We start from the raw sequence: 24,119 nt of genomic DNA on the forward strand, positions 1-24,119 counted from the left end.
AAGGACTTAGATAATACCCAGGGCTAAAAGCTGCCACTTAGTCCTTTAATTTGTCAAGAATTAAGCTGTATTATAAGAGTCTCGTGATTTTATGAGAGTATGCACTTAAATTCTTTTTCTTTAATATGGGATTGTTTAACAGTCTACTTTAAGAAGAAACTTTTGAAGACAGTAGATCATAAATCAGCATTATAGCAACTGTGCTGAGTGAATGTCTTATTCTTTTCAGGCACAAAGCAAAATAAAATCTGGTACCCTCCTCCTAGTAGGTGTTGGCGTAGTGCAGAAGTCATGTGCTGTGTCTCCCGTTGTAATGAATGTTTCTTTCATCTAAATTTTCTTCTCACTGTGGTTGCTTGGTAACATTAGTTTGGATCTCTGTCTTCTCAGCCCTGCTGCATGTGCTCCTCAGGAGTGGAGTGCCGAGGTTGTGAGCCATGGTTGGGTACCCTCATGCTTCCTGTCCCGTGCTGGCCTAAACTCCTGGCTGATGTGCTCATGCTGCTGTCTGGGCTCCAGCAGATCTACACCGGAAATTAGTGTCTGAGTTCTAGTTGAGGAAGTATATGTTGGAAACTGGCTATTAATGCATTTCTGAGCAGTCAAGAAAGGCACATACAGTGTAAGGCACATAGGGGTTTTTGGTGGCTTGGGAGAACTGCCAGTAAGTGTTGTATTTCTCGTTGTTTTCCATTTCTGTATGTGCCGTGCCTGTTGAGGCTCTCTATTTCTGTATGTGCTGTGTCTGATTTTCAGTTGGTCTTAGGTTCTATACGACATGTCAGTAAGGAGGGCCTAGTCATTTCTCACCCACATTGATAGAGGAAACCATTAGATAACTGGCACCAGCCAGGAGCGGTGCTGCACACCTTTATCCCAGCACTCTGGGAGGCAGAGGCAGAGGCAGACCTGCTCTACAGAGTGAGTTTCAGCATAGCCAGGGCTATACAGAGAAACTCCATCTTGAAAAACAAATAAAAGAAAATTGACCACTGTAGGAAGTCTATATAGAATGTCCATTCACAGGGTCTTTATTGAATAGACAGGATTTGGAAGACGTCAAATGCCAGTATAAGATTAAAACTGACCCCTAGAGCAAAGGGGCCAGGAATAGTGGGACTGAAAAGGCCAAGCTGCCAGTTAAGATTTGGAAAGTGTTGGCTGTGTTGTTGCAGTAGCTGAGGGGTGGGGTGTTAACAGTTCACTGCACTGTTAGCATACGCATGCGTGGTCCACTGCACTGTTAGCATACGCATGCGTGGTCCACGTAGGCGACGGGCTTTATGTGACTTGTCAGTGTGGCAAACTGCTGTTTGTATTACCTACCTATCAGGGTTTTGTCAGTGAAGGGTCCGTCTTTGACTATCTGATGTAATATTGAATGTCTTTAATGCTAGGAAACATAACTCTGTAAGATTGGCTTGTCCTATCTAATCGTCATCACTCGACAGATAGAATTAACATTCAGGATATGTGTAAGGTACTCATATACATATTATTTTTACTGCTTTGTAAATCTATGTAATATGTTCATTTCTGTATACCCATGTATGCGTGTAGAGGAGGAATGGATATTGACAAGAACATATTTGACATGGGTGTAACTAAGTTACTAAGGATGGCCTCGAACACCTGAACTGAGAGTGCTCTCCCCTCAGCCTCCTCCAGGATCTGCGACAGTAGAATTCATGGGACTTGCCTTACTGGTTTGGGTTTTTTTTTTTTTTTTTTTTTTTTGAGGGGGGGTGGAGTTCCTGTTTCAAAATTTTTTTTCTCTCAGGGACCCCCTGAAACCTGTTTATTTTGCTCTAGAGCCCCAGGATAAAGACAGCTGCCAAATAAACTGGTTTCAAACACTTCTGTCACCTTCGAAGTTGAAGTTCTTTTGAGAAAGGAGCTGCAGGTTAAAATTAACACGTTAAAGAATGTCACACACATTTGCCAGAGTCCCAGAAGGTGGAAGTGACAAGCAGTGATTGGACACAGTACATTAGACATGGATTGTTTAAGCTCAGAGGACCCCATGGAAATGGTTTGACAGTGTGCACTCAGTTGTGTGCGCTCAGGCTTAGGAAGTGATAGTTCACTGTGACTTAATGCTTTTCCTTTTATCCAAAGCCTACTATATCTTTATGCATTTGTTTCAGATTGTTAAGTACCTTTTCATTATTGTCCATGAAAATTGCTGTTTATATATTATTCTAGAATATCGTTTGATAAATTGAATTGCACACAATTTTAATACTTTTGAGGATTATTATTTTTACTACTACTTTCGAGAAAAAAAATTTCAAAATATATCTAGCCCTGAATAGCCTAGAACTGTCCATGTAGTCCAGCTTACAGAGATCTCCCTGCCTCTGCCTCCTGAGTGCCGAGATTAAAGGTGTGTACCACCTAGGCAATGAGGAGTATTATATTTTTAAATGAAGGCCATATCAACTTTCATCCCATTCTGTTATTTAAGTGATACATGGCAACCTAATTTGGTACCAGAGCTTGAGTTGTGCAGAATTTTAGGGTCTTTGGATTCTGCATGCTGGCTGCAGACACTCGACTGTGGGAGTCTCTATGTCGCTGCAGCAGAAGTCACTTACCCACTCGGTGTGCTAAAGCAGCAGGGCTCTTCCTGTAAGGAGCGATCCAGTGAGGTTGATGTGAAGCCGTGGGGCAGCAGGATGCTTATGTTTACTTCCTATTGACTCTCCCTAGGTCTTGGGCAAGTGACTTCCTGCCTTTTCTTCTGGCCTCAGATTCAGCAAGAATGAAAACATTGGCTTCCTGTCTTTCTAGGATTGAGCTGGACTTTCTCGGGCTTGTAAATCTGTGTGCAGTTTTGAAAGTTGGAATAAGTCTGGACTGGGGAGGCTTGAGAAGTGTGATTGTGTGTGCGCCCTGAGTAAAAGCTCACATTTTCCTCTGGCATGTGTGCGTTTTCCCTCGTGTTAGTTTTGTCTGTGAATTGAAGGCATTGTTTTAGCCCACACAGAAATGTCACAACCATTTGTCCTGATTAATGAATAAGGCAGTCAGAAAACAGGCTGTCAGCAGAGAACGGAGTGCAGCGAGGTCTGCAGTGCTTCTCTGGACTAATTCTGACACCCAGAATCCAGTTTCTTATCCTTGCCTTTGGGTGTGCTATGTCTTTGTGTCTACTTTTGTCAACCAGGCTTGTTTTCAAGCTACAGTTGTGACCCTTAAGTTATCTGCATACTCTAGATCATACTTCTAGATCTTAGTGGATCTAGAAGTTGTAATACTCTAAAATCCCACAGAGATGGGTATGTGTGTACATGTGTGCGTGTATTTGGAACTGGGAATAACTTATGTGCAAATTTAAAATTACAGTGACTAGATCCAAACATAGTGTCTCTGACCAGCTCTCAGTTTATTCCTTAGGTTATTAAAAAGGTTTAAGGTTGTAATTGTGTTGAAGGACTTAAAAAAAAAAAGTGGCAAAGGGTGTCATGCCATGGAAGTCGTAGAACCTTTTGGTTTCACTTGAAAAATTCAAAGAACCTACATTTGTGGCAGCTGGACGGACTCTTATTTAAGCCACAAATAGCTGGTCACTAGGGACTGTTAGGTGTGACCCCAGGCTATCTTCCCTCCCCTGTTCATACAAAATGACCTTATCCTCAACATCCTGAGTTGTAAAGTTTCTGGTCACATGATCTCTCCTTGTGTTCCTCAGCTACACGATTCTTCTCTGGTCTCTAGCATCTGATTCATATCCAGCTCACATGCTGTTAGTGTGTTCAGTTATCACACAATGACATGTGAAGGAGTCTTTGTTGTTGAGCAGCTGCTAAGTTCTTGTTGGATTTTCTTTAATACTTTCATTGCTTCTTTACCTACAACTTTACTTTCTCCCTGCAGAGCATTCGTGTAAGACTTTGTCTAAGTTACTTCTCCTGAAGAGTAATTATTCCCATTTACTTTCTTGTACAGAAACAGGGCTTTTCTCTGTAGCTCTGGGTGTCTTGGAACCTGCTCTGGCTCTGTGGACTAGGCTAGCCTTGACTGCAAGAGATCCTACTTCTTTTACTAGAGTGATGGGATTAAAGGTGTGCACCACCACGTCCTGCTGCTTTGTACGCTTCTTATCCTTTTTTCCTAAGATAGCTTGATAGCATTTGTGTTACTCATTTCATCTTTCTCTGATCCTCACTGCACTGACTTGTAGAAATTCTTCCAGGCCTTAGTGAGTGAAAATAATTCATTATAGTTCTGCAGAAGGTTGTTCAGGCCCAGGAGTAAGAGCATTCTACATAAGAGACCCCTCAGGAGTTGGCAGACTGCAGGGATCTATGAGACTTCTTGGCTTTTCTTGAAGTAGTGAATCTGACTGGGTTGGGCTTGAAAAGGTGAATCAGCAATGCCTTATTCCAAAGTCTTTTCTTTAATAATGCCTCCTCTTGAAAGGATGGATTCGAATTTTGAGTAGTCATCAAGTCTCTAATATTCTTTCCACTTTTGGTTTTAAAATGCCAGAATTGTTTTTCTGACAAACAATGAACTTGCCATTTGAAAGTAACTCAAAGTGTGAGTGATCATCTTTGACTCTTTCTTCTAGAGATCCTTTCTCCTGGGCACTGTGTTGAGCCTGTGGTAGCTTTGCCTGTGCCCGCCTATTGGTAGTGAATGACAAAAAGAAATACAGGAGGAGGATAGGACTGTTCTAGGTGTGGAGGGAGGCTTATTGTAGATATGAAGGAGAGCAGAGGCAGAGGCAGAGGCAGAGGCAGAGGCAGAGGCAGAGGCAGAGGCAGAGGCAGAGGCAGAGGCAGAGGCAGAGGCAGAGGCAGAGGCAGAGGCAGAGGCAGAGATATCTGGGACAGTCCAGAGTGAGCCTGAGCCTGAGCCTGGCCAGGGGTCAGGAGAGTAAGGATAGATAGAAGGGCTGAGTTACCAAAGCAGCTAGAGGGGGAGGGGGAGGGGGAGGGGGAGGGGGAGGGGAGGGGAGGGGAGAGGAGAGAAGAGAAGGAGACTCTGAGAGAGAATAAATATGTTTGTGCATTCACTAAACTAGATATATACCTTGTCTAGAGATCAGAACTAAGTGTATGTTTTCAGTTCTAAATCTTAGTTTATGTAACAGATTTTCTATAATTGTTTCATCGCAGGATTAAAATAAACTTGTGGATTCTTACCTTAAATGTAACACATATTAAAGTTAGGTTTTAAAAATTCTTTTAAGAATTTTAATTAGTTCTAGCAGTCTTACAACTTCTATTTTGACACTGTTGATAGTTTTCTTAGAGATGATTTTATAAGTGTTGACATTCTTTCATTTTTTTACACATTTCTAGATAAGTACGTTATTTTGCATGCTTATTTAATTGGCTAGAATGGAAGTTTTTTTTTATTTTTTTATTTATTTTTGCTATTCTGTTTAAAATATATATATTTTTTTTTGCAAATTTGGTTGTTACTGGTTTTCTAAAGGGGTGCGGGGGTTGGTTCCCAGAACCACCACAAATACCCAGAGCCACACAACATAAGTTCTTTTCTGTAAAATAGTAAAACAGCCTAGTATTTTTTATATGTATATTCTCCTGTATACTTGAACTTATTGCTAGATCACTTAGAGTTTATAACACTGTTGATACAGTGTAAGTAGATATTAATTTGTACCGCTTTGAGAATGAGGACAAAGGAAAATGTGTGTGTTCAGTCAGTTGTAGTTTTTTTTTTTTTTTTCCCCTTCAAATAGGAATTTCTGTAGGTGTCTTTCCACTTTTGGTTTTAAAATGCCAGAATTGTTTTTCTGACAAACAATGAACTTGCCATTTGAAAGTAACTCAAAGTGTGAGTGATCATCTTTGACTCTTTCTTCTAGAGATCCTTTCTCCTGGGCACTGTGTTGAGCCTGTGGTAGCTTTGCCTGTGCCCGCCTATTGGTAGTGAATGACAAAAAGAAATACAGGAGGAGGATAGGACTGTTCTAGGTGTGGAGGGAGGCTTATTGTAGATATGAAGGAGAGCAGAGGCAGAGGCAGAGGCAGAGGCAGAGGCAGAGGCAGAGGCAGAGGCAGAGGCAGAGGCAGAGGCAGAGGCAGAGGCAGAGGCAGAGGCAGAGGCAGAGGCAGAGATATCTGGGACAGTCCAGAGTGAGCCTGAGCCTGAGCCTGGGAGGAATTTTTTGAGTTCTTGAAATAACCTTTTCAATTTTTTGAATTTTTATCAATGATCAGAGAAACATAAATGACTTATTTACTTGTAGAATTATGTTTTGAACATATTAAAGAAAAAAAAAGGTCATTGGCTCCGGTTTCCTTTTGCTAGAAGTTGAATGAACTTTAGGAACAGGTGCGGGACAGGTGACTCACTGGCGGGAAAAGAACTGACAGTCATGCCCTCCGGCTGAGGCTCTTTCCTCCTTTGCACAGCCTTAGTTGACTTCCTCGGCCCCACCACGGTAAATGAGTTATGTTGGCTCTGTGCATACCGTTGTTCTTGCCCTTTTATATTTGCACAGTGTAGTTTTGAGCGAGTGTAGAATGCATAGCTCTGGGGAGTAATGTATGGATTGCATTGTGTGGTTCCCGTCACTGCCTTCTTGGCACACAATAAGGGCACTGTGGAGGGGCCTACACGGAGACAGTGATGGTGTTTTAGAAACTGCCATGATGTGTGGCACCCTCTGCAATATGCTGGGTAAGCAGTTGCCCAGATTCCTCCAAGTTGAGGGGCCTCCAGAAATGTTCTGTTTTGGCTTCAGTTACGAATGCCACAAATAACGGAGCAGACCCAGAGCCTGAGCTGAGGCTCACATCTCAGTCTGCCTTCCGTTAGCTGGGGGCTGCTGGTTGGTTGGTTTGTTTAAAGAGAAATTTCTCATAAGCTAGTCTGCTAGTCCTCGAGTAAAATATTTTTGAAAACACATCTTAACTATCTTATTTTCTCTATCTCCTTTGCACGTCTCTAATATATTATGTAGCTTCTACCGAAACAAACAAACAAAACCAAAAAAGATGTGGGCTGGTGAGAGTTTCAGCCCACAGAGTGTCAGCACAAAGACCTGGAGTGAATCCCCAGCGTCCACACAGGAAGCCCTGTGAGGCAGGCGCAGACCGGCTACAGCTGGGCACACAGGCACAGGATCCCTTGGACTGGCTAACCAGAAGTTGAGCTGAACCCAGTGAGCTGTGGATCCCGAGACCTCTTCTCCAGAACTGAGGATGAGGGAGACCGCACACGCATGCATGTGTACCCCTTGCCGTATGGGCACACGTGTGAACTTCTACAGATCAGCCCTACATACAGACACATAAAATGTCTGTCCATGCCTGGAGTTAGAGCAGTCTCCCCACTGCACCCTTCTTTTCCCTGGTTGTGCAATGCTGAGATGTAAGTTGGGTTATCGAGTGGCACATGGGGGATATAAACTGTCAAGCTTGTTGAAATTTGGTATAAAAAAAAATTAGTTTTTCAGAATGTGGTTGGTAAGTTTTGTGAACTTTTTGTGACAGTACTGAGGATTGGACGGAGGGCCTCATGGATGCTCTACAAGGTTCCACCACTGCGATGGTGCCCCATTCCTGATTATGGGGTTTCACTGACTGATGGGCTAGTGTGCTACATCATCAGGACAGAGACTGACAGTTTATATAAGTTACCACATAAGAACAGATACAAAGCAAAGAAATGCCTCAACTGGCAATATGAAACAGCTTGGGAACCCCAGTGGACATGCATATAAATGTGGCACAGCCTATTCTAGGACAAATGCAGAGCAGCTTTCTGCCTGAGTCGTTCTCCAGAGGTCCGCTCTTGCTTACCGAGGAAAAGCGTATGTAGGTTCTCCCTAGCTCTTACTTCAGCGTGTTCTTGCTTTATTGCTTTGAATGTCTGTGGGTCGGTATTGATGAATGAGGACTCATGGGACTGTGTGTGTCTGCTAACCAGAAAAGACTGAACTCTGCACTCGAGACTGCTGGACTTCCAGCCTGCATTAATAATATGAGCCATTCCACTATTGCCCTACTGGTTTTTAACTCAGTGAAGTATACCACTTTAGAAGACATTGAGGCAAGATATGCCTTTTCTTAAATAACCTAGTCACTGAAATCCATCAGTATGGGAGGGAGTCAGAGTGCCGAGGAAGAAAGTCTACACTTGATCTTAGCCAAAAGGCCGAGAAGCGATGAGGAAGAAAGTCTAAATATTAGGAAACTGGAATACGCTTTGTAGTAGATGACAATTTAGAGATTTGCCTAGAAGCAGAGTGCACTTTGACCTTTGGAGGTAAGTAGGAGAGACTGGTGAACTGGTTAGGGAGCGGCTTGCAAGCCTTGCCTACCTCAAGCCCACTCCTACAAGTTCTTCTTTGACCTCTGTGTGTGTTTTGTGGCACACACAAAACCCACACAAATAATTTTTTTTTTTTAAATCTAGAGAAAGGCTTTGAATGTCTTCCTTATCTGGGCCCAAATCCCCGCATTATAATAATAGCCCATGAACTAACTGATGTGTTTATAAAATGATAAAGAGAGAGAGGGGATATATATGTTTTATGGAGGTGTAGTCAGGTATGAGGGAAGGGAAGGGTTTGCCTCAGTGGTCCCATGCTGAGGTACCCCCCTCCCCCAGGGACCAGCCACATTATTCTATAGTATAGAATAGAGTTTATTCAGGGCATGGGGAGGGGAGTTAAGAGGGTAGGGGAGAGAGAGAGAGAGAGGGAGAAGGACAGGGAGAGGGAGAGAGGGAAAGAGACTGGCTATGAGCACATAGAGAGAGACGGAGGAAGGGAATGGGCAGAGAGTGGGGGCAGAAAGGCAAGAGCAAGAGAGGAGGGGGCAAGCAACCCCTTTATAGTGAGTCAGGCACACCTGGCTGTTGCCAGGTAACTGTGAGGTGGAGCTTAGACAAAATGCTAACACTAACTATATACTTTTAAAATATATTTTTCAAAAAATTAAAGTGTAACTATCATTTTCTCACTTCATTTCCTTCCCACAGTGCCTCCCATGTTGTTGTCCTCCAACCTTCCTGTGCCCTTCATATCCACTGACAGCCCCTCTTAAATGCATGTTCTCCTTTTCTTTGATTGCTATTTTGATTGTTATTGGTATATGTGTGGAAGGAATAATTAGTCTTTCCTAAGGATAGGCCCCCTAATTGCTTATCCAGTACCAAGTAGTCAGCCATGTACCTGAAATCATGTCTGTACAAGCAACACATAAATGGAGTTGGACATGCTGACTTACAGGCATATAGATACAAACTGCTAATTTTGATACAAGTTGTAAGCAGATGTCTTTCATTTTGCTTGGTTGGCAAATGCTCATTTGTAATCTTTCCACCTAACAGAATTGTAGTTGTTTATAAGAAAAAACTTAATGGCTGGACATAGTTTTGCATGTCTATAATCTAGCACTCAGGAAACTGAGACAAGAGGATTTCAAATTTGAGGCCAACTGATCTACATTCTAATACCCTAGCACAAACACAGAAGAAACCTGCCTTTCTAGACAGAAGTTTAAGTGTTACACTTACAGAGATCTACCATTAATTTTACAAAAGAAATTCAGAAAAGCAGATGGGAAAACGGGATCGCTTCAACTTCCTGTAATTTCAAAGGAGGTTGAATTCAATAACGGAAACTTTTGAATTATATTTAACACTAATTTATTTTTTACAGCAGCTCAATTCCTCTATAGGACTTCTGTGAATTCATGAAATAGCTCATATATTTTATTAAACATGTTATACACCTAAATGAATTCTCTCTGCTCCATAGGCAGCATTTTACTGTCTATTGAGTTCATTGTCTGTCTTTCCTAGTTGAATAAACATTTCTTGAGACCATTTGTTTTATTCATCATTGTTTCTCCACTGGCTAACATGGGAGCTGACATCTATTGCTGGGCCAGCGTATTTAGCCTTCTAGCCTGGCAAACTCAGCCATGTGTGAATGGGACAGGACCTACCACCATAGTGACTGCCTGTGCAGTGTACGGTGGCTTTCCCAATTCATCTTACGGATCCTGCAGTGTCTCTGAGGAGAAATTCATTCCACCAGGCTTCGTGAGCACCAAAAGTGAGAAGTTGGGCCTCTCAGAAACCTGCGCTCTCTGCCTCCAGAATCACTGCCTCCTCTGAGACTCACATGCGATGTCATGCTCATGATTTCTTGCTTTCTTCTTAGATACAGTTGCTGGTCCTTGGCATTTCTATAGCACTGGAGAGTGGAGATTCCGAGTGGAAGTTTAGAAGCAGCTGTGCATAGTCAGCTTCTCCTTGGCTGCTAAAATATCCATGTTTTGGAGAGGGGGAAACCTAACAGGAAGAACGGCCCGAGCATCAAGACAGTGTTTCAGGTTTTGTGAGATGTGGGCCCAGTCAAAGAGCAGCGCAGAGTAGAAACCCAGCTGTGGTTGCCCTAGATGCTTTGCATCTCCTGTCTCATTCCCTTGATTGTTAGAGCTGAGAGGTGGTTCTTGCTTCTGGGTTACAGGCAGGAGGCTAAGTGGTTTCCTGTTGTCACACTGCCTAGTAACAGAAAAGTTCCTGAGATGCTGAGTGATGTTGAACAGCGGGGTCTGACTGTAGCTCCCGTGTTAGGGTTTGATGTATTGCTCAGCATAGGAACGCCTGACTGTGGGTGGCTCTGTGGATGTGTCCTACTAGTCTTATAGGGTAAAGTGTCCAGTAGAGCTGTGTCTGAGATAGAAACTATTGGAAAGACACGAGTTTACAGAAATTGACTGTAAGCTGGAGTGTATTTTCTCTATGATGTCATCTTAGATGTCTCTTAACTATCCCTATTTTCAAGGACTGTAGCCAGTAGTTACACATTTTAATTCATTTCATGCTTGCCATATACCTTGTATCAAATTCTATTATTCTCATAGCTGTGGAAACTGGTGGTGGAGTAAGGTAAATGTCTTGCCTTCAGTCACTTATTTTATTAAGAGGTAGTGATGTGTTTAGTTTCTGTATACTATAAACATGTAAATAATAGAACCACATGTCTATCTTAGTAACTTAACTATCAACTGCTGACCATTAATCCTCAATGATAGACATAGCACATTGCTTATGGTAATATAATTTGTGTGAACTTCTTTCATTTACTACTGAAATAGTAATCATAGTTTTGAAACATTTAGTAGAAGTACCAGATTCTACTCCAAAAGGTCTGTGTCTGTCTGTCTGTCTGTCTGTCTGTCTATCTCTGTGTGTGTGTATGTATAATTTCTATGTATTGCATGAACAAATAGGTGCATATTTTAACAATGGGGCATCCGCTGAGCCCTCTTTTTCTTGGTCCTGCTCTGATTTCACTGGTAACTAGTTGTGCTGCCTGTAAGCGTGTGGGGAGGAAACGCCTGTCTGACTCAGCTTACAGTTAGGACATTCCAGGGTTCTGCATCTTAACTGGAAATGAGTATGCTTTGTCACTGGATAAATGGCAATCACTTTTTCTATGTCTTCCTGGGGCTTTTAAGTCTCTTTTAAGTTTCCTAAAGAGTGGATATTTTCCAGAAAGTTAGAAATAAAAACGTAATTTAAGTGGAAAAAGCTGGTGTTGTATAAATATCTTGGAATAGCAGCAACAAGGAAATAAAGCCTCAGTGCTGACCAGCATGACTTGTGCGAGGTCACATCAGTCAGGGTCGGGGCGGAGTTCATATGACTTGTGCCAGGTCACATCAGTCAGGGTCAGGGGCGGAGTTCATATGACTTGTGCGAGGTCACGTCAGTCAGGGTCAGGGGCGGAGTTCATATGACTTGTGCGAGGTCACATCAGTCAGGGTCGGGGGCGGAGTTCATATGACTTGTGCGAGGTCACGTCAGTCAGGGTCGGGGGCGGAGTTCATATGACTTGTGCGAGGTCACGTCAGTCAGGGTCGGGGACGGAGTTCATATGACTTGTGCGAGGTCACGTCAGTCAGGGTCGGGGGCGGAGTTCATATGACTTGTGCGAGGTCACGTCAGTCAGGGTCGGGGGCGGAGTTCATATGACTTGTGCGAGGTCACATCAGTCAGGGTCGGGGGCGGAGTTCATATGACTTGTGCGAGGTCACATCAGTCAGGGTCGGGGGCGGAGTTCATATGACTTGTGCGAGGTCACATCAGTCAGGGTCGGGGGCGGAGTTCATATGACTTGTGCGAGGTCACGTCAGTCAGGGTCGGGGGCGGAGTTCATATGACTTGTGCGAGGTCACGTCAGTCAGGGTCGGGGGCGGAGTTCATATGACTTGTGCGAGGTCACGTCAGTCAGGGTCGGGGACGGAGTTCATATGACTTGTGCGAGGTCACGTCAGTCAGGGTCGGGGGCGGAGTTCATATGACTTGTGCGAGGTCACATCAGTCAGGGTCGGGGGCGGAGTTCATATGACTTGTGCGAGGTCACGTCAGGCAGGGTCACAGGGCAGAATTCATATGACTTGTGCAAGGTTACATCAGTCAGGGTCAGGGGGCGGAGTTCATATGACTTGTGAGAGGTCACATCAGTCAGGGTCACAGGGTGGCCTTCATGAGTTGTGATAGGTCAGTCACATCAGATGGTTTTGTAGGGCAGTGTTCTTAAAAAAAAGTGAATCATATTCAGGTTTTGAGGGGAAACTTGAAATACAATGTTTTACTGTTCACATGAGTAGATGAATACTTAGCATTTTGCTTTTTTTTAAATTAGGTATTTTCCTCGTTTACATTTCCAATGCTATCCCAAAAGTCCCCCATACCTACCCCCCCAATCCCCTACCCACCCACTCCCCCTTTTTGACCCTGGCGTTCCCCTGTACTGGGACATATAAAGTTTGCAAGTCCAAAGGGCCTCTCTTTCCAGTGATGGCCGACTAGGCCATCTTTTGATACATATGCAGCTAGAGTCAAGAGCTTCGGGGTACTGGTTAGTTCATATTGTTGTTCCACATATAGGGTTGCAGATCCCTTTAGCTCCTTGGGTACTTTCTCTAGCTTCTCCATTGGGGGTCCTGTGATCCATCCAATAGCTGACTGTGAGCATCCACTTCTGTGTTTGCTAGGCCCCGTCATCTGGGTCCTTTCAGCAAAATCTTGCTAGTGTATGCAATGGTGTCAGCGTTTGGAGGCTGATTATGGGGTGGATCCCTGAGTATGGCAGTCTCTAGATGGTCCATCCTTTCGTCACAGCTCCAAACTTTGTCTCTGTAACTCCTTCCATGGGTGTTTTGTTCCCATTTCTAGGAAGGGGCAAAGTGTCCACACTTTGGTCTTTGTTCTTCTTGAGTTTCTTGTGTTTTGCAAATTGTATCTTATATCTTGTGTATCCTAAGTTTCTGGGCTAATATCCACTTATCAGTGAGTACATATTGTGTGAGTTCCTTTGTGATTGGGTTACCTCACTCAGGATGATGCCCTCCAGGTCCATCCATTTGCCTAAGAATTTCATAAATTCATTCTTTTTAATAGCTGAGTAGTACTCCATTGTGTAAATGTACCACATTTTCTGTATCCATCCCTCTGTTGAGGGGCATCTGGGTTCTTTCCAGCTTCTGGCTATTATAAATAAGGCTGCTATGAACATAGTGGAGCATGTGTCCTTCTTACCGGTTGGGACATCTTCTGGATATATGCCCAGGAGCATTTTGCTTTTTAAATGTCAATGAGAATAGCAGTAAAGCAGAATGCATTTAGTTATGGCTTTTAGAACGATACTTATCATTAGGACATTAGAAAATAAATACTTAACATTAATTTGTAATAAATGACTGATGCTTTTAAAATAATATTTTAAAATTTATTAGTATATAAAATTTTATTATGACTTTTTTCATACAAAATTTGTCTTGTTGTTTTTCTTCTCCCCCATTTTCACCTCGTTTGCTCCTGCCCTAGTCCTCTCTGTCTCCTTTCCTGTCCCATGCCTCTTTCCCACTAAGCTCCTCTTTCTCTTTCTTCATCTCCTTTAGAAAAGTAAAGACTTGCTGTGTTTTTCTACAGAAACGTGCCAAGGGACAAGTGTTGTTTGACCGAGTGTGCGAGCACCTGAACCTCTTGGAGAAGGACTACTTTGGACTTCTATTTCAGGATCATCCTGAGCAGAAAGTAAGCGATTACAACTCTATGTCCTTTATGTGTATTTTTTGTAAACAGTTTAATTTCACAATAAATTTAACTTTCATTTACATGATTATGAAGAGATTTTTGGCAAATATTTAAAAGTGATTATGTGAGAGACTCACTAAAGCTTTTTGGCATTTTGGGTGTGTACAGTGCAGTACATCAGCAGCAGACGGAATGGAATGTTTTCCTGTCTTATTTGAGATTGAAAAACTGATTTTACAATTATGGGAAAGCTTTAGCTCTTGAATTCACAGTGGAATCAACTTCTGTAATAAGTTGTTGAGGGGAAAGCACTTCAAAACATATACATTAAAAGATTCAATAGTGGGAAAATTGATGATGTACCATGAAGAATATCTTTTTAAATAATACTGTCTCAGCCATGCCCTGTTTTTGCCTCATGCTCTAAATACAGCGGCCAAGTGGGCTCCTGTTAGCAACATACAGCTGTGCAGTGACCGGTGTAGTAGTAGTTATTGAATGAGCCTGAACCACAGAGAGCTGGGTGCCAGAGGCTTGGGAAGAAGGGTTTGTCTTGCTTAGAGGACTTGAGTGACTTTGTGTGGGAAAGATACTGGTGTCTTTGTGGCTGAGCTGTTGGGGCAGAAGAGGTGGCCGGGCCAGCTCCCCTCAGGTGATGTCTGACCAACCAGTGCTGGACTGGCCCTGGGAGTAGTGCTGCTGCTGTCACGAGTGTGCTGAGACACTAAGCAAGAGAACAGGGTGGGCGGTCTGATATTAGTACTAATTTTATAGAGCTTCAAAGATTCTCAGTTTCACAGGTAAAGTAAGGATAGAAACATTGGCCCTTTCTGGCAGGACCAGGGCTAACCTGTAGCCATCAACATTATTTGGAAAAGTGCTTTTTGAGTGTCAAGGTTTGGTGTGGGTGAGATGTTGACTGAAAGAGGGAAGAATGTGAGTTTGTCCAGAGTCGCACCCTACAGAGGAAGCCCATTTAGTCTGTTAAATTGCTGCTGTGGACAGGCTCTCTGTGAGCATTCTGTTGGGATGTATAGAGCCTTCAGTGATAGTGAAAGAGGGTTCTGTGTAATGTCAGCCTCCATATCTCAGCCAACAGAACAGTAGTCATGGGAGGAAGCATAGTGTGTGTGTTGTTGTTTGCCCAGACAGTGCCATTGTTTGTGTTTACAGAGCCCAGGAATGGGATGATAATTATATGCAAATTAAGTGTTCTCAACTTGTTCAGCTTTAAATCTCAGATCTGTAATTAGTGGTTTAATTCTACCTTTAGATTAAAGACAAATTGCAAGCCTGCCTTTTGAATAGCATGTATTTTTATTAGAGTTGTTTAAGAGTACTCTCCTTAGAAATAGAAACACACTCCACTAAATAAACTAAGTGCCTTGTAAAGCAATAAATTACAAGTTGGTAATGGCTCCAATCAAGTGCTCTTTGTTATTCCTCAAAGCTCCAAAGGAGAGTTACTTGCCAGTCTATCCATCCGTCCTTCCTTCCTTCCTTCCTTCCTTCCTTACTTACTTTTTTTTGAGATTGTCTATTGGTAGATTCATAGGAACGTTTACTTTTTGTAAAATATAAAACGATTCAATATGTTGTGAATGCTTTTGTTAGTACAAACAAAATAGACAGTCTGAATAAGTACTCCGGCAATAGAATTTACTGTTTGAAATTTAAACTTTTAGTATACATGTCTAGTCCATATGGTACACCAGAGCCTCTGATCCCCGTTCTCAGTTGTCTGCTGAACACTCCTGGTTTAAAAGCAAACTTTATCCTCCCATTAAATGTTGTCTGTTCCAGAAGGATAGTTCTGGACTCCTCACCTCTGTGAATAGTCAGGTGCCTGTGATCTAAGTAAAGTTAGAAACCTTTAGTGCACACAGTTTAATCCCCTGCAGTTGGCATGAGCTTTCTCCTCAGCACCATCTCACAGAAGCTGATAGTGAGTGTGTGACGGATTCTGCTTGCCAAGGAAGCCTGGCGGGTGTATCTATCTGCTCATGCATACTATGCCTCAGTGGCAGCTTCTTTCTCTTAGTATCTCAATGCCTGCCTTTCCTAAAGAGTGAGAAATGCTTCCCTCATCCACGGCCTGCCTTCTACCATCCTCTCCCCAGCCCAAGGAGGTGACTTAGCAGTTTCTTCTGTCATCAGCATATTAGTATTAATACAAACCTTATTTGTGTGTTGCTTTTCGCCTCATTACCCTGGTTGTATCTAGAAACAGGATGCTGAAGTGTAAGGAGGTGGGGAGTTGTGTGATGAGGAGACCCAGGGTTTGGCTTAAGATGATAAGATCAGAAGGGAGCTGGGAGTATAGCTCAGAGGTGGGTAAATCTGCATCTCCTCAAAGACAGTGTAAGGCTGATGTTCTCAGTGACAGAAAGATGCCACTTGCTGAAGAGGAGCCAAGCATTCCTTACCTAACTTTGTGGTCAGTGTTTCTTACATGTCACATAACATGATGGTAAAGTGGGATGGGCACTTTAGTACTTACACTTTGCATCTGTGTCCTCTGGGAGACTTACTTTTCAGAAAGTGAGTACTCAAATATAGTTTGAATGTGTTAAGTTACATAATTATGTGACTATAATGCTCATTTTTAGATACAATGTGTTTATATATAAAAATATGTATAGGCAAAATCCAGGTCTCAAATACATTTAGGCAAAACAACTTTCATTCTTCTCAATATAGATGTGTACAGTCTTCCTTTTTTTTTTTCCCCAGAAAATTGTTACTGTCAAAGTTAGCTTCACAGTCCTTCTTTGAAGTTCTTGAGGTTCCCACTGTAGGAGATGGGGTGTGTCCCTGTGTTGTGTGTATGCCAGACCCAGGCTTTACCACCGTGTCAGACTCCTGGCTGTGCTGCTTCCCCACACTAAATACTATGCATTTAAAGAAGCCGTGGGTACTTACTTCAGCCTCTTGTAAAGTGGGATTTAGACAGAGCTATAAGTATTTTGTGTAGCAATTTGTCATGTGGGAAAATGTGTGCTATCTTGGTTTTAGTATAGCATTGTGTCTCTTAGTTGTGACACGGAGTTGGAAGCATTTCAGTTTATTGTGATTATAAAAATGTAAGTTAGTGTCAAACTTTTCACCATCTGTTAAAGTCTCATGTAAACTGTGCTATAGAAAATGTTAAAAGTTTATAGACTAAAGCAACATGCTTTTCTTTGATACAGAATTGTAAGTTGATATAGTTTTGGTGTTCATTAATAAATGAATTCATCATTAAAGATATTGGACTCTTCAAGAGGAAAGTCTTGAATTTTTGTTGTTAACAGAGTCTAACATTTGACTCGACTCAGACATTATATAAGTCAGTTTCCTATAAGCAGTACTATAAGAGGTGCTTTTTAGAAGTATAGTTGATATCCATGCTGTCTTTCTGAAGTTTAAAGGAGTTGACTACTAGCCACCCATCCTCCCCAGAAGCAGAACTAAAGGCGCATAGTAATTAACTTTAGCAAGATCCTACGTGTAGTTCATTTAAACTTTATTATTTTCTGTTCTCCAGATGGGCTATAAGTTTCACTGTGATGCAGAAAACCTGGAACTTCCCTCTTGTGTTGGTGTCATGTGGTTCAGTTCATAGTGAAGGGAGCTGGTGAAACAGTGCGTGTTCTTGTGGAAGGGGAGGGTTAAGACAAGACTACTCTCATCCTTTCAGCATTTGCCTAACACACGAGAACTTGGGTGAATTTGTTAAATTCTCATAGCCAATCTGAGACTCTCCAAAACAAAGAAGACATGGGCACACTTTTGCTGGGGGTGAGCAGTTCAAACTCTGAAATCCTAAGATCCAGCCTGAAGAGTAGTGGGCGACTCCAGGGTGGAAGATGGTCACTTCAGTTGGGTAGATGTTGTGAATTCTATTTTGCTGTTGAGGAAATTGAGGCTTAGTCGGGGTGAAAAATGTAATGAAGTCATAGAACTGGTGGGAAGTAAGTGGTAGTTTGACTCCATATATTTCTAAGCCCAAAGTCTGTATTTGTGGTTACAGTAGCCAGTTCTTTACCATAGTAAGGAACATCCTAGTATTCCCTGAGGGGCTGCTGTGTGTGCTCACACGTGTGTACTTATGTGTCCACTCACCACCATCTTTAATCTCAACATCTTCTTTATTCACTGATGCTGGTTTTCATTTCTTATGTGTCTAATGCTTTATTCATTTTTTTCTTTAAGTGTCAACCCAGAGAAGTTAATTTCCATTTTATTTTTTTGTTTGTGAAGTATGGTAGTATATATATATATATATACAATTTCCTAGCACTTGGAAAAGTGAGGTGGAGGGTCAGGAGTTCCAAGAGCAACCTGACTATAGAGGAGTCAGAACAGAGCAGCACAAATAGTTTATGCTTGGTTTTGTGTAATTGGTAATCCAACGAATATACTTAAGTTCCTCTATAATGTTACATTAAATATTTTAAACTTTTGCTTGATTATTTATAACACTAGTCAAGAAATTATATACCAACCATAACCTACATACTCAAAGATAACTATTCAATAAAAGTAAATTTAATAAAATAATGTGTAGTCATTTAAGAAGACTGCAGGGGAGGAGGAAGCAGAAATGGACAGATAACACTCAACACGTATTGGATTTTAATATTTAATGTTAGGTTCCCTAAAAATGCCAAGCACCCTAGAGAGCATGGATACAGTCTATCCATGCCTGTGTACAACTGTACTCTCAGAGAGTGGACAAGACCTCCTGCCTCCATGGGAGGAATGGAGCTTACATAGTGGAAGCCAGTGTGGTAGGAAACAGTGGTTTCTGCTGCTCAGTCCTGTCATGTAGACACAGCCTCTGGTATCTCTGGGTAAGGATCCTGTACTGGATAGTTTCTGTTGTCAGTTTGATACAACCTAGAGTCCCCTGGGAAGGCGGAACCTCGATTGAATTGCCCAGATCTAGTTAGCCCATGGCCATGTTTGTTAGAGATCATCTTGATTGATGGTAGATGAAGGAAGGCCCAAACCTATTCTGGGCAGCTCCATCCATAGGCAGGTAGGTGTGAGCTATTTAAGAAACCTCACTGAGAATGAAGCAGTGAGAGAGGCAGAAGGGCATGGCCTAGGCTGCATTGCTCTCTGGTTTCTGCTTCGGGTCTTGGTTGAGTTCTTGCTCTAACCCACAGTGATGGCAGGTGACTTACAAGTGTAACGCCTAGAAACACTTCCCTCCCCCAGGTTGCTTTTGTCAGTGTTTCTCGTAGGCACAGGAAAGCAACCCAGAACAGAGCCATACAATACAAGATGCCACAGCAGCCTTCAGTGTGTCTGACAGGCAGTCAGTGTTGTGACAAGTGGCCTAAGGGTGACAGTCTCAATTTAACTTGCCAACTTGTCACTCGTGAATATTTAGATCTTTAGACCCCTTAGTCCCTCCCTGTTATCAGGTAATTGGGAGAGTTGGTCCTGAGGATAGAAAGTGTGGTAGCTGGGACCTCGGGCCCATGTGCGGGTTCCATTGTTCTTCCCTGGAACACAGAAACCATTTGCTTCTCTCTGGCAGGCATCTGTGTCAGCTTATCCTTAAGGAAACTGGGATCTGGGAGGTCTGTCTGTGAGACGAGCAGTATTTCTGTGTCAGGGATAGAAGGGGTCTTGTCACTGAGGTTTGTACCAGTTGTCCCTGAGTCCCTTCCCTTTGTGATCATTACTCTCTTGGTTTCAGTGCCACACATTTAACCCTCTTTCCCCTCTGCCTAGCCTCAGTGCAGCCTGATTAAAAGCTGAACGATGTGCTTTTCTTGTTCTTGTGTTCTTATCATAGTTACCCATTTGTGGCCAGCTGTGTGTAGGACAGCAGCTGCAGGGTAAGGAAACTGAATGCTACTTTTTTTTTTTTTTAGTGAAAAAATAGAGCTGTTTCCTAACACAGCACTCGAGGTTCCATTATGGGGTCTCACTGGTCCCTCACATCAGTGCCCCATGCAGCTGGAACATCAGTAATAGTGGACCATGCTCTGGTGGCTCATTAATGAGAGCGTTGACTATCTGTCACCAGTGTTAGGGCAGAGACACATATACCTTGTTGATTATGGTCTGGATTCTTGCTGCCAGAGTTCATGGTATAGTAAAATCTGAGGACTACTTTGAAAAGATGCTGCTGTCATTACTTTTTAATGGTGGGTCATGTGCTGTTAAAGTTCAGTAGATTGACAGCAGTTGTGTCACAACAAACATTTTGTTCTCTCTTCGTGGGAATAAGATTGTGTTTAAATACAGGGGTTGTAATACATTGGGTGGGAGACTTAACATCAGACTTTCTTGCTATATATAAAGTCAGTTGTTTGAATCAATGTGTTGTTTTTCAAAAAATGTACTTGTTCTACATTAGGAAGGTGAATGGCTTTCTTATGACTTAACAATAGGGTGGGAAAACACAAAGTGCAAAATTTTTGATAATTTGTAGGAACTGTTTGTTTTACAGTTTGAAAGATTCACTATTCTTATGTGGTTCAGAGACTGGAATTTATTTCTTTTCTTCCTTTTCTTCTCTCTTCTTTTACTTTTTTTTCTTTGTTTCTTTCTTCCTTTCTTTTTGTTGCTTTAAGATGTTTTGTTTTATTTTTGGTTGACTTTCTCAAAGAATAGAAATGAGAGGCAAACGGAAGGATATTGCATTCCAAGGATGTTAGAATTGTGTTTTCTAAATTCAAATGAGAAACAGAGCGGGGCGGATGGCATTATCTCTTCGAGGTCTGAGTTGTAGAGACAAGAGGCTGAAGGATGTGAAGAGGTTAGCTTTAGAGTTTGATGTGATTGTTTGGATCAGGGCATGCGTATTTCTGAGCCAGTGGTTTACAATTCACATTTTATCTTTAAGTAAGAAGAAACTAGGAACAACTTATTTCAATGTCTGCGGGGTGATTTGTGAAGCAGGTCTATGTAATAAAGTTATATATAGATAAGTTGCCCTTTATCATTATTGTATCAAAGATTTAACATTTCATATGCACACGAGAGCACATGCATACACATGGGTACACACACATGTACACACATGTACACTCAGGAGAATGCTAACAAGTGAAAGCTATATAACTAGATATGAGATGTAAGGTATGGACTATAAATTGTTCCACTTTATTTTGGGGATGTGGGATAGTTCTTATGCAAAACTGAGTTTTTGTTTTTGTTTTTTTTTTTTTGTTTTTTTGTTTTTTTCCCTCCTACAGAACTGGCTAGATCCTGCAAAGGAAATAAAGAGACAGCTGAAAAGTGAGTATTTAAGACCCATACTTAAATTAGTTCATATTATTTCTGCCTTTAATAAAAACCCATGGGATAGCTACTACAATTGTCACATAGAATAGGGTGCTGGTCCTGTTTTGCATGCAGAGATAACAATACTGTAAGATACTTGTGAAAGTGACTTTAGCTGGACATGGTGTCAGGAGCTTGCAGTCCTAACACCCAAGAGGCTGAGGCAGGGATCCTGAGCTCCAGGCCGCACAGTGCAACCCAACCTTAAACAACAACAAAACCACGAGTATGACTGTGGGTGGCTTTGAGCCTTCCCTTTGAGGAGGCAATAGACTTATTCTTACATGTCTGTGAAATCGACTTGTCTGAGATTATAGCCTGGCGTTTAAAAAATACATTGAACTTTTTTTGGGTGACATTTATGTTGTATGTATATGTTGTATATATCTGAATGTGTGCATGAGTGTGCTTTGTGTGTGTGTGTATGCGTGTGTGTGTGTGTGTGCGCGCGCGCGTGCGCACGTGTCCATGCTCGTGCCAGAGGTCAACCTTTGGTGTCTTCCTTGATTACTCCCCATCCTGTTTTCTGAGATAACAGTTTCTCACTGAACCTGGAGCCCATCAAGTTGACTAGACTGCCAATCCATTGAACGTGCCTTGCTCTACAGTGTCCACCTCCCCAGTCTGGAGTTCAAGTGCATGCCTCTCTGTACCCTGCAAAGATGGAGTCCAGGCTTCATGCTGTGCAGACTGAGCCATCTCCGCAGCCTCACGTTCCACCTTTTGTTTGAGATGATTTGCTTTGTGATACCTAATATAATTGTAGTATTCATTTTCATTTGGAACTGTACATTTTTTTTGTTTTGATGTATGTTTGTTTTTTAGTTTAGAGTTTTTTGTTTGTTTGTTTGTTTGTTTGAGACAGAGATTCTTTGTAAAACAGTTCTGGCTATCCTGGCACTTAATTTGTAGATCAAGCTTATTTATGTTAATTGAGGTGATAACAAATTACTCAAAACAAAAACCACTCAAACCTGGTATTTGGTAAATAACTGAGATTTTATAATTTCAGATCTTCCCTGGCTGTTCACTTTCAATGTGAAATTTTATCCTCCAGATCCTTCTCAGCTGACTGAAGATATCACCAGGTACCTTGTATTTACATTTTGAAATAATCTTTGCTTATTACTATTATTTATTTCTGTGTTCTGTGAGTATGGTTGTAACTGTAGGACTGAAAGAGCAATAAAAGAAAGTGTGGTATAAAATTTTGCCTGCATATCTATATGTGTACCACCTGCATGGCTAGTACATACAGGGAGAAGAGGGAGATGGGTTACAGGCAGATCTCAGTCAGTGTGTAGGTTCTATGAAGCCAGTTTCTGCCCCTTGTAAGAACAGTAAGTGCTAAGCCATCTCATAGTTAATATATATTACTGTGTATGTCAGAGAGTATATAGGGTGGACATGTAGAGTAAGAAGGTAACTTGTGGAGTCTGTTTGCTTCTCCCACCTCTGTGGATTCTAGGGATTGAACTTGGGTTATTAAGCACATGTCTTTGGGCTGCAAGTACCTGTAGCTGCTAAGCCCTCACACTAGCCTCCAGCAGCTGTCAAAACAAAATAAAACAAACTTAGATGTTCACTTAAAACTGGATCTTGTCCCAAATAGCTTGAAGTATTAGCAGTGTCAAGACTTTTAATTACTTACTCATCTTTGGTTCTTCTTTTCTATTTAAGTAATAAAACACTTGAATAAAAAAAGGTATTGCCAGCAAATTTACATCCTGTGTCTTAGATATATGGTGAAAGGCACTTACCTTCAGGGTTTCATATGTTAATAGTTTACCCCCGTGTATACCTGTGTCAATCTCATGTATACAAGTATCATGTATTTATATTTACCTAGTTAGTAGGCAAAGGAACCTCTGTGTGTGTGTGTGTGTGTGTGTGTGTGTGTGTGTGTGTGTGGACACAGGTGTGGGAGATGTAGTAAGGCTATGGTGTGGGTTCAGCAGCCTGGGATCCAACTTAAAATTCAGTTCTCCAGAGCAGTGCTGTTGTGTTTGTGTAGTTCTACAAGTCAAAGGAACACAACTGGCCTTAAAAAGAGGACTTCTGAAATGCATGAAAATACTCAGACTACAACCTCAGTGAGAAGATTCTTTAAGCAGAAAATTCTAGAGCGATTGCAGAGCTTGTGTGAGTCCTTTTGTAAGTGTGGGGCCATGCTGATCCTAGAGTTCCTGTCTCCTGTGGGATTGACCCATGGAAACTTGGGTAGAGTTAAGCTGAACTGGAGCCCTGCCTGGTTGCTCAGTGCTTCACCAGCCTTGAGGCCTGCCCAGAGACTGTGCCTCCCCTATGTGAAGGACAGAACAAGAAAAGCAAGAGACTAACAGCTCTTAAGATTCATAGTGGAGATCACCTGTCAGCCCCGGGGAAGTTCGTCACGAAGGATAACCCTGAAAAGATCATCTAAGTGAGGTCACTGCTGTTCATCTCAGGGTCACTGGAAACTTCAGCAAATGGTAAATTTGCTGAGAGCAGAGAAGAGATTAGGTTTTAATATGTCCCAAAAAAGTGTTGATAATGGAGCTGAAAAGAAAAAGAAAACAAACTTCATAGAAAATAAATCACATTTTATATTAGTTTAGTAAAAACCAACACTTCTTATATAATGGTGTACTGAGACAGTTATCGCCTTGACTCCAGGTAGCTGTTGCTGTTCCAGTTACCAGGTAGTGATTCCAGGCTCCATGCCAGCCGCTTGCTTATGCACCTAACATTCACTGTCACCCTCAGAGGCAGCACAGTAGCCTTGGGCGTCAAGCACGGTAACCTGTGCA

The 24,119-nt window shown here is 42.0% G+C and overlaps 1 protein-coding gene across 21 annotated transcripts in view; it reads left to right on the top strand.

The window, feature by feature from the left end:
* Positions 1–24,119, top strand: part of Epb41l2 (erythrocyte membrane protein band 4.1 like 2) — a 163,738-nt gene that overhangs the window by 87,072 nt on the left and 52,547 nt on the right. For all 21 annotated transcript variants that reach the window (XR_001779454.2, XM_006512506.2, XM_006512513.2 and 18 more), the window contains exons 4-6: positions 13,939–14,043; positions 21,243–21,285; positions 22,343–22,418. Coding sequence is in view for 20 of the 21 variants with exons in the window: in XM_006512506.2 (XP_006512569.1) it covers positions 13,939–14,043; positions 21,243–21,285; positions 22,343–22,418 (224 nt within the window). In the remaining variant the exon portion in view is untranslated. The remainder of the gene's footprint in view (positions 1–13,938; positions 14,044–21,242; positions 21,286–22,342; positions 22,419–24,119) is intronic.

Source organism: Mus musculus, chromosome 10, assembly GCF_000001635.26.
Source record: "Mus musculus strain C57BL/6J chromosome 10, GRCm38.p6 C57BL/6J".
In the NCBI taxonomy this organism is placed as follows: domain Eukaryota; kingdom Metazoa; phylum Chordata; class Mammalia; order Rodentia; family Muridae; genus Mus; species Mus musculus.